Below are 11261 nucleotides of genomic sequence, written 5' to 3' on the forward strand. Positions count from 1 at the left end.
GCGTCTTCTCGGCTCCATTTTCCCCTCGTACCTGCGGGGCCCCCTGTGCTCCTGGTGTCTGCCACATGGCGGAGCCGGCTCGGTAACCGCTTCGCTCCTGGTGACATCAGGCTGCGGAGCGAGGCGAGGGGGAGCCAGGCCGTTGGGTTGCGGAGGCTGTAGGGACTGACGGAGCCCTTGGCGCGGTGTGTGTGAGAGAAAGAGTAGTGTCTGTAGTTTTGGACCAGTAAACTCAGGTTTCCTTTTAGCAGGCCTAGCATAGTTCAGAGATCCCACTCCCTTGTCTGTGTTAACCGTTTTTGTTACTCAGGCTTTCAACTCTGCAGAAGTGTGTGGTCAGCCTGGAGTGTTTGTGCACACATTATTGTTACATGAAAAACTTTTCCTTGCTCCTACGATGAATTTTCCAGCAAAGGCTATGCATTTTTCAGTTCTTTGAAGTGTTGCTTTAGGCTTACGAAGGAGAGCTTGAAGATTCTATGATGTTCATAAAGATTTCCTCTTGCACTCTATTCCTGCCACAGAGTGTACTGTGGAAATCTTGAAAGAGGTTTTTCAGTGTGAGTCTTGGTGGTGATGAATGTATGTGTGGGAGGGTTGTTTTACCAAACGAGGATTTTCATCAATATTCCGAGCGGGTCTGGTGTGGTGATAATTTTTATCATATATTTTACAGCTTCAACATAAAACCTGAGACAAAGCTCTGGACCTTGGTGGGAGATTAATGCTAGGCTAACTAGAGGTTCTGAAAACAGACACATTTAAGACAAATAGTCTCACCACATCCATAGGCTGTGAATCTACTACTGGAGCAACATGATTGTGATATTTTCACACAGCGAAACTGAAGAACTAGTAGTGAATTTTATATATTGCTGTATTCTTGTGTGTGGTGCCTAGATGTTGTTCTGGGTAGGGCATGTAGTGTGTGACACATAATACATGGTAGATTACATCTGTAAAATGTGTTATTATTCTGTTTAATGTTTACTAGTATTGTGTAGTATGTTTGTCCTTTAAAAAACAAATGCAGTTCGTAAAGCTGATATATTTGGTTTTTTCCTTTGAGTTTCATAACTGTTTTCAAACGTAAACCCAACACTGGAAAAATCCTACCTCCCTACTGAACTTGCGGGTTTCTCTTATTGTTGTAAGATTTGGAAACATGCATAACTAAATGCAAAACAATAGGTTATATAGAAAAAAATGGCTTTTGTGGAGTTATGGAACTGTAGCAAATAGCCCTTAATTTTCAAGCAGCAGAACTGAAGTAATTTGAAGGGAGGATTCTTTTGGCAGTATGGTTGCTCTGATAGCCTATTAAAATTATATATGGTATTGTGTAACTTGCAGCATCCTTCCCTTTATTTCTTTTAAGAGATGAAGTGAAAGGAAACTCGACGTACCAGCGGTTTGCTGCTTTTAAATTCTTTTGTCTAATTTTGCCTGTCTGTACAAGGAAGAGAAAGTACTAGCTTCTTCCATGTTCCTTAGAAGACAAACTGCTAAATCAAACAGCAAGATTACAAGTGTTCTTAACAGAAATTTAAAATTATTCTAAAATGCAGTATTTTTTAGGAAAAAAAAAATTAATGGCTGACTTCTGGTGAGACAGCAGTATCTCAGGCTGGTAATAGGGTGATGCATTTTTAACAAAAACTGATTCAGTACTACATACAGTAATTGTTTTCCTGTTGCATGCATCTAGATCCAGGACTGCCTTGGGCCAGCCTCAGGAAACACATTGGTCTACCTGCAGATTGGCTTAATACTTGTAAAAGCATTTGTGCAGTGCACGGCTTTGCTTATTTTCCAAAACCTCACTGTTCCATCCAAACACCCAAGCAGGTTTCCTTGGTTTTTAAAATTAGTTACCAATATAAAGCTGAAGTGATTGTTGCATTGGAATACTCTTGTCCCTAGCAGGATAAGTCTCTTTAAAACAACATTCTAAAATCTTAAATTTTGTAGAAGGGAATTACTTTTTGGTGCAATTTTTAGCTGTTGCTGTTTGACATACAAAATTAATAAGTGTCTAATCTAGTGATGCTGTTGTGTATAGAAAATGATTATGCCTGCTTAGTATAAAAAGTTAGTATGGAAGTATTTCATAAAGTAGTTAATGTATTTGCCCTGTTTTGTTTTGGTTTTTTTTAAACAATTTACTTGTCATCACGGCAGAAGTTTCTGCTGAATAAGCACAGTAACAAGTTTCTCTGAAAGGCAATAGAACAAATTCTTACTAGTGTTTGTTAGCGGATATATATGCAAATATTCATAATTTTTATTTTCATTTTAAAGGGAATCCACTTTTTTGGTACTGCTGCTGTTGAGAGTGAATAGGTTTACTGCTAATTCCAGTGTTCCAGATTTGTTATAAGTCATTTTAATAAATTAATGAGAAAATACAAATCAGCAACCCTATTTAGAACATCTGTAGCTGTGTCTTCTTCGATTAATATCACAGTATTTGTGTACAACAGTTGGAGCAAGAATGATGTTTACAAATAAATGCCACTTGGTGCAGAATCATTATGAATGTAATTAAGAGGGTTTTTGTGGTTTTTTTTTTTCATGTTTCTTTAAAGAGCCTCTTCTAGAGATCTTTAAGAAGACTATTCAGGAAGCATTTTAATGTAGTCCGTTCCTTGTTCTTAGTATTTGGAGGGAGTGATGGGAAGAAGCGCATTATAAATATCTGTATTATAAAAGTGGACCCATAGAATTGCATTAATTGCTTAATGTCTTGAATAGTGGTTGAATATTAAGAAGAACCCAGCCTAACTTTGCAAAGCATGTCTTACTCAAAGTTTTTGACAGTTTAAAAAAATCCTACTTGTGACTAATAAGGCTGATGCAGAGAGGATATTGTTCATTATATTAATGTAATCCTCTTTTCTTTGCTAGAGGGAAAAGGAGCAGTTCCGCAAACTGTTTATTGGTGGCTTAAGCTTTGAAACAACAGAGGAAAGCTTGAGGAGTTACTACGAGCAATGGGGAAAGCTCACAGACTGTGTGGTAAGTTTGGCACTCAGATGCACTCAGTGGCATAGGATATTGTAAAAATGGGGAGCTTCTTCTGGATAGCTTAACTAAAAGATGGCATATTAAAATTCAAGTGTACAGTTGGTTGTACATAATTCAGTCCATTGAAGCTATGCATAAACTTTACCTTGCAAAATGTTGATAGAGTTTGGGAGCTTTCAGTCTGTTTCCTGTAAAATCTCCTGGATTATCTCTAAACACTGATGTCAGCAGTTTAAAATTAACTTGGGAGTCTTTTGCTGAAGTGCATTAGGAAGTGCTCCCATAGAGCAGTGTTAACATCTCTCTGCTTGGCAGCCTTTGACAGATAGCTGGTATCATGGTAAGCAGCCTCAGTAAAGCGGGAAAATTCTTTGTGATGTTTTCATTGAATGATTTAGGATGGAGAAGACACCCGTTAAGATCATTGAGTCCAGCTGTAAACCTAACACCATCAAGTCTACCATTAAACCATATCCCCACGCACCACATCTGTGCGTCCTTTTAAGTGCCTCCAGGGACAGTGACTGTTGCAGAAGTTTCTCCACTGAATTTGTTTATGGGAGCAGTAAATAAATATTTCATAACACAAGTGTAAAGTCTGGTCTTCAGAAAGTTTAAAATATATTGTTTGATTTTTAGATAAAACGGACATAAACATAAATGCACATCACTGATACAGCAGCATTTCTGAGTTATGAAATGATCTCTTGTCTTGGAGGATAACAATAGTTTGAATTTCTGTGATGCCAAGCAGTGCCATTCATAATTTTAATCAGCATACACTGATACTTCATCATAATGGGGTTTGGAAATCAAATCAAGGAAAATAAAAGTTTACTTGTTTACTCCCAATGTTGTTAGTATTAAGTTTAACATGAGACAGGTAGAGTTTTAAATGTATATTGTTTTTAGGTAATGAGGGATCCTGCAAGCAAAAGATCAAGGGGGTTTGGTTTTGTAACATTCTCCTCCATGGCTGAAGTTGATGCAGCTATGGCTGCAAGACCTCATACAATTGATGGAAGGGTGGTTGAGCCTAAGAGAGCTGTGGCTAGAGAGGTAAGTACAGCTTTGAAAACAGGTACTTTTCATGTTTTGGAAAAGGAATCTCTTGTTTTGGTCAGAGTTGTTTGAAGTGGCTGGGGTTTAAATTCTTTAGGTAATAGGCTGTAGTTGTAGTTTCCCATACTTGTGGTCTGTTAAATTATGTTCTTGCATAACATGTATTATTCCAGTGAATTATTAAGTTATTCTGGTTATGGAACCTTGTCTGCAAGGGACACAACTGGGGTCTAAAAGTACTGTTAGCGAAAACATGTTGAATGTCTGCAGTTAGGCAAATTCCCAACTAACTTCTCTGGAATGGTTATTGTTATTAAACATTGAGTTAATATTAACTCCTCTCAATCTCTCCTGACTCCAAGATCTTTTCTGGTACTTCTAAAAGGTATGTAGCTTGAAGTGCCTAAAAATACAGAATGTAGATGGGAAACTTGATTTTTTCCAGTGATCGTGTACAGAATAATCTTAAGACTACTGTGGATTTAGCCCCAAGCATATTTGGTTTAACTTTAGGGTTCAAATAAGGTGAGTGCACAGGAATGCGGTGCACTTGTAAGCTTTTCAGCCAGGTTACTGTGGCACAGGGGTACTTGAGGAGCATTTCTGCCTAGTACAGCAGCTTGGATATCATGCTCAAAGTGTAAAAATAACCCATGAATGTGAGGAGTTGTCTTCATATTTTGAATAGGGATTAAATGCATAGCTGTGCGTTCTTCAACCTCAGTCCTTCACTGAAAGTTGAAAGACCTTTGCTGTTGATAGAAGTGGAATGTGGGTTTCACTGCTGTTGAGGACATAGGCAGAGGAAAGTGTCACATATTTGTTTCAGTTATAAAAATTGTGCTCTAGCTTAATTTATTTGCAGTTCTTTTGAATAGTTGTTCTTACTTTTCCTCTAAATATTTTAAAGGCTTCTAATACACTTTTATGCATTTCATAATACATCTCTCTGTATCTTTTTCACTACTTTTAAGGCTTTGACATAAAAGAAGGAGGAAGATCCTCCAAATTAGCCATGTTACTTCCCTCCCAGAAGGTCCCCCAAGTAAGGTTGCAGGGACATGCATTGTAAGAGGACTATCTCAGTGCTTGAAAAGTCTTAGTTTATCAGTATTCTATTCCTGAAATCCTGGCAAAATATAGTAATTTGTGAGTTGTTCGTTGAAGTAATTTAAAGGATTCTTTTAACAGGAATCTGGAAAACCTGGTGCTCATGTTACGGTGAAAAAATTATTTGTTGGTGGTATTAAAGAGGACACTGAAGAGCACCACCTTCGTGATTACTTTGAGGAATATGGGAAAATTGACACTATTGAAATAATTACTGACAGACAGTCTGGTAAAAAGAGAGGGTTTGGATTTGTTACATTTGATGACCATGATCCTGTGGATAAAATAGTATGTAAGTAAGCTTCATTTCACTCTCTTATTTGATAGTGTTAGTCCTTGCAGTCATGGCAGTTGAGTAAAACTAAACTAATGCCATTTATTTATGTGCATTCATATTTGCTACATTGTTTTGGTGAATTGTGTGGGAACACATTTTAAATAATTGCTGGCTTTGCTTAAAAATCATAGGATATTTTGGGTTTTTTTCATTATATGAATTGTAAGTTAGTTTGGAAATAAATTTGTTTTTGTAAGCCTGGTATGTTGCCAGATCAGTACGTAAATGCTGATGCTATCTTACTTGATGTGGTTACAGTGCAGAAGTATCACACCATCAATGGCCATAATGCAGAAGTAAGGAAAGCTCTCTCTAGACAGGAAATGCAGGAAGTTCAAAATTCTAGGAGTGGAAGAGGAGGTATGTACAAATGTATCTATTAATGGTTAATGATTTGTGTTCACTTTCTGTGATCTCACTACTTAAAAATGTTAAAACTGTTACAGGCAATTTTGGTTTTGGTGATGCACGTGGTGGTGGTGGCAACTTTGGTCCAGGACCTGGCAGCAATTTCAGAGGTGGAGCTGGTAAGACAGGCATGTTTGTAGTATTTATTTGGGTTTTTTTTCCTTATTTATACTGCTTTTCTGATTCTGGCTGACTTGGTAAGCTACTGCTGTTTAACTTATAAACCTCTACTGCAGTACACAAATTGATGATGTGGTTATTGGGTTTTTTTTAGGTATTTTATTAGAAGTCAAAATGAACATAAACTTTAATTTTGCTCACCAGTTCAGACCTTTCTCTGTAATTCTGTGCAACACTTGACTGACGTTTACAGCAGAGGGCTATTTCCAAAATAAAAACTGGACATCTTAAAATGTAGATCAATGACTGCATGTGTAACTTCACATGTATTTTTCTAAATTCACATGTATGTGTCCTTGATGACTGAGTAATCTCTGAGATTTGGTTCTTAAGATAACAGGAATTTGAGAATTCACTTCATTACAGGTACATTGAAATACTTTTGGGTTTTTTGTCTCCCAACAGATGGATATGGAAGTGGCCGTGGATTTGGTGATGGGTATAATGGATACGGTGGAGGACCTGGAGGTTGGTCTGCTTTTTTGTGGTGGTGATGGATTTTTTTTTTCTGTCATTCAGAAATGGTTTTATATTTACTTACCTTTGGTATAAACTATATATTAATTGCTAAAACCATTTTGTTGGCTCAATTAAACCTTTATATGGTAAATTGTATGGTTATTTCTTGGGACAACTATTCCCTTTTATTTGGAGTAGCAGTGTTAGTTAAATTTCTTGAAAACTCATAATTTTAATTGAGTCTTTTAAGGCAGTCTGGCTGGTGGGTTTTATTGACAGTATGATTGGGTGGGAGTTGGTATGCACATTTAAAATTAATTGCCATAGAAATTTATTTACAAACTCCTACCCTTTTCTTCTCCTGTAGAGCTAGAAAAATATCCTCTAATTCTGTAGAATTTGATTGCCAACATTTGCCACTGAAAAGTTTATTTTAAAGGATTTTATTGTCACAGGTGGCAACTTTGGTGGCAGTCCTGGTTATGGAGGAGGAAGAGGAGGGTATGGTGGAGGAGGACCTGGATATGGCAACCAGGGAGGGGGCTATGGAGGTGGTTATGACAACTATGGAGGAGGTAATTTACTGGCTTGAAATTACTTTAATTAGTCCAAGTAATTTGAGATTTGGTGGGGGGTGTAAGGGTTAAGGAATCTTTTTTTTCCAAATAGTATGAAAAAGGACTTTGTTGCATACATTGCTGGAATACCTGTGTGATTTTGTACTTTATTTAAAATTCTAATACTGGCATAGCATTAGGAGCGTTATACGCGTGTTAGTTTATCTAGGTATTTCCCCATTTTTGTATTGACCATGCAGGCAATTATGGAAGTGGAAACTATAATGATTTTGGAAATTACAACCAACAACCTTCAAATTACGGTCCAATGAAGAGTGGAAATTTTGGTGGCAGCAGGAACATGGGGGGACCATATGGTGGAGGTATTGTATATGTCCTGACCTGCCTTGGAGCCAAATGGAGTGGGTGGGCTTTAGTTTTTGGGGGAGGTGGAAGGGAAGATATGACAAGGGGCAAATATTTTTTATCTAAAAGATAAGATTAAGATAAGGTATGAGGAAGAAATTCTTTGCTCTGAGGGTGGTGAGGTGCTGAAACAGGTTTCCCAGAGAAATTGTGAATGTCCCATCCCTGGAAGAAGTTCAAGGCCGGGTTGGATTTGAGCAACCTGATGTAGTGAAAGATGTTCCTGCCCATAGTAGGGAGGTTGGAACTAGATGGGCTTGCAACCTAAACCATTCTGTGATTCTAAGATTGGCATGTAAAGCTTGTGAAATGGAAACTGAAACATTAAGCTCTTTTTTGTAATTTTTAACATGGAAATAAAGTCAGCTCTCACAGGCTCAAGACAGTAAAGTGCATCAAATTACATGTGACACTGTTTTAATCTCCTAAGATGTCATGTAGTTCTTAGGGCTGTTCTTGGAAGTTATTCAGAGAGAGGCTGCAAAACAATAAAATCTGGTGTGTATGCTGTCTCTGAAAGTAAGGTGGATGTTAATTTTCATGGATAAACAAAAGCATTCATAGATAAAAAAACTATACCGATGTAATTGTTCTGTTTCTTCATTGTCTGCCATTATAGGAAACTATGGTCCTGGGGGCAGTGGAGGAAGTGGTGGATATGGAGGGAGGAGCCGTTACTGAGTTTCTGCAAGCATGCCATGGGTAAGTATGTTTTTAAGTATTAAAATTGCAGTGATTCTTGAGAGTAGCTGCAGGAGTTAAAAGCTTTTTAGGCTCATATTATCTTTCCTTTAAAAAATGGTTAGATGAATAATTTCATAACCTATTTTTTTACTCTTTACTTCTGTTGAAACAGGCTTCACTGTATAAATAGGAGAGGATGAGAGCCCAGAGGTAACAGAACAGCTTCAGGTTATCGAAATAACAATGTTAAGGAAACACTTATCTCAGTCATGCATAAATATGCAGTGATATGGCAGAAGACACCAGAGCAGATGCAGAGAGCCATTTTGTGAATGGATTTGGATTATTTAATAACATTACCTTACTGTGGAGGAAGGATTGTAAAAATGCCTTTGAGACAGTTTCTTAGCTTTTTAATTGTTGTTTCTTTCTAGTGGTCTTTGTAAGTGTAGAAGCATTCCTTTGATAATGTTAAATTTGTAAGTTTCAGGTGACATGTGAACCTTTTTTAAGATTTTTCTCAAAGTTTTGAAAAGCTATTAGCCAGGATCATGGTGTAATAAGACATAACGTTTTCCTTTTAAAGATTTAAGTGCGTGTGTAGAGTTAAGAAGCTGTTGTACATTTATGATTTAATAAAATAATTCTAAAGGAAATATTGTGTAATTTTAGATTTTTTTTTAATATTGTAAAATAAGGCAAGGAGTGGGTAGTATAAGGTCCCACAAATAATATAAAGCTATTGTTGTACATGTAAAATTAAATGCTGGTCAGAAAAAAAGTATGTTGTCTGTAAATGATCAGGTTTAAAATATCTAGATAACTTAAGGGTTATCTCTGCAAGGAGAAACACCTTTTTAGATCTTTTAGATGCTGCTTCTTCAATGGCAAGGAAAGGAAGTATCCCCAGCGAGGTACTCTTCCAGGGACACAGGTCTAGTACAAGAGAACTCTTGAAAACGTCACTAAGTTCAGCCAGTCTTAAAAAGCTGTGCTGTATTTCTGCAAAGCTTTAACTACGGTAGTTGATAAGGATGCCAACGAAGGCTGAGGGTGTAGAGCAAAATAGTTCTAAGCTTCAGTTAAACTTCTTTAGGTAAGATCTTATTTACTTTTCCTTTCTTAATGTTCCAAAACCAAGAAACTAATAATGCTTTACAGTATTCTTTCAGTATAGTGATAATTGTTATGTAGTTTAACATAGTAATGAATTGAGTTAAAAATTACCAATTGAAATTTGTGAATCCTGTTTTCTTGTATTATTAAATTTTTTACAAAGACATTTTTGTTAATTTCAGCTACTTAACGTATTTTTTTCCTACTGGAATCTAGCTATGATATGAACCCTGGACAAGCATAGACTGCTGCCACTGTACACTGCTACAGTTGAACAAATGAGACCTGCAAGTGTCCATTAGTAAAGCTTTGCAAGGGTTCCATTCCTGGTGTTGGTAGTTAAAATGGTAGGTCACAAGTTAATTAAATCATACAACTTTATTTTTCCATCCTGCAACATTTTATTTTTTCTTGGGAGTCTATGCATTATGGTGGTTGCAAGGTAATGCAATGAAGGTAGTTTTGTGCTGTTGAAAATGAACTATGTTGTTACGTGTCTTGTCTACTGTAATCGATTTTATATAACACGTTTTATCCTCAAGGTTCCCAAGTAACTGTAGACTGTTTACATGTAAGGAAAAAAATTGCACCACAGAATACATCTGCCTCTGTGAAGGAATGTGTCGTCCATTCTTTTTACAACTGCATAAGCAGTTCTTTAGGAGGGGAAGTGAAAACTTCAAATGAAACTGCAGGTGGTATTTCACAAGTGTATAATGTCATTACATAAATTGGCATTTGGCTAGAATGTTGAGGTTTCCACCATTTTTTATAGTTCTTGCAGCTAATAAACCTTAGTGCCAAATTCAGTCAGCCTTACTCTCACTGTGTTGAATGTTTGCACCTCAAATTAATGAAAATTCACCAAGTAATGAGTTACTCAGAGTAAGGGTGACATACTCCACTAGATTTGGTTTTAAAATCAAATTCAACAAAACCCACCCCCCAAAAAAAAGGCAACAAAAAATGCCCCAATTTCAAAGTTTCACTGCCTTTAAAAGGCACTGAAGAATGTGGACTCAGCTACCAAAAGTCCTGTTCCTTTTTGTGTTAGACACATCAGTGAACTGCTTATACTTTTTTTAAAATGGCTGAAGTTCCCCTATTGGTAATTTGGTTTAGACATATGTTATAAACATCTTCAGATACACTTTTTTTTTCTTTGGCAGGAAGGTGCCATGCTGCAGGTAACTAATGAAGAAGTGGTCAACCACAGAAACGCTTCAAGAAATAAGAAATTCTGTTTCATCAGAAAATAGTTGTTTTTGCTGCCTTCATTAAAAATCTAGAGGTTAAATGAATTCTGATAAAACATCACAATTAGTACAGATCCCTGTAATGCTGGGTTTTTTAAATTATAGTAATAATGTCTTGTAAACCTTTCAAATAAAATTCAGATTCGTTAGGAGAAACAAATCACTAATGTTAAAATAGCAAACATTCTGTGAGTAGAAAGTTTAACTACATATTTTTATAACTTTCATAGCTTTAAAATAAAGTATTTTTTTATACAAAAGTAGTTCTAGTGTAATGCTTGATAAAACTTAGTGTGTGTCTAACATTAAATAATGTTTCTGTGCAGCTTTTAGACCCTTTAATGATTTGAAACATTCCATTTTGAGGTGGATTTAAAACAAAGTCAACTTGGCAAGTGTATTCTCAGAACTTGTGTTTCTGGCCAGAGGCACCTGTTCTCTGTTGGGAGAAACAGTGCTACAAATGAAAAATGCTCATCTTTTTTGCTATTGGACACAATTGCTTTAAAATAGCTTTTTGGCTGTGTTTTTTATCACTTGATAAAAATACGTCCTCCATTTCTGTTAAACAAATTAACCACTTAAGTGACAGTTTGTCAAGATGTGATAGGACAATAGCTTTATCCTTTTCACCCATAC

General features: G+C 36.4%; 1 protein-coding gene across 1 annotated transcript in view; it reads left to right on the plus strand.

Annotated features, from left to right (window-relative positions):
• Positions 1-9486, plus strand: part of HNRNPA2B1 (heterogeneous nuclear ribonucleoprotein A2/B1) — a 10267-nt gene extending 781 nt beyond the window's left edge. The window contains exons 2-11 of the mRNA XM_010007568.1: positions 2908-3018; positions 3940-4086; positions 5281-5491; positions 5795-5896; positions 5983-6072; positions 6530-6592; positions 7039-7158; positions 7401-7523; positions 8186-8268; positions 8423-9486. Of these exons, the coding sequence (XP_010005870.1) occupies positions 2908-3018; positions 3940-4086; positions 5281-5491; positions 5795-5896; positions 5983-6072; positions 6530-6592; positions 7039-7158; positions 7401-7523; positions 8186-8247 (1029 nt within the window). The 3' untranslated portion in view covers positions 8248-8268; positions 8423-9486. The remainder of the gene's footprint in view (positions 1-2907; positions 3019-3939; positions 4087-5280; positions 5492-5794; positions 5897-5982; positions 6073-6529; positions 6593-7038; positions 7159-7400; positions 7524-8185; positions 8269-8422) is intronic.
• The last annotated feature ends 1775 nt before the right edge of the window (positions 9487-11261 follow it).

Source organism: Chaetura pelagica, unplaced genomic scaffold, assembly GCF_000747805.2.
Source record: "Chaetura pelagica isolate M959 unplaced genomic scaffold, ChaPel_1.0 scaffold10, whole genome shotgun sequence".
In the NCBI taxonomy this organism is placed as follows: Eukaryota; Metazoa; Chordata; class Aves; order Apodiformes; family Apodidae; genus Chaetura; species Chaetura pelagica.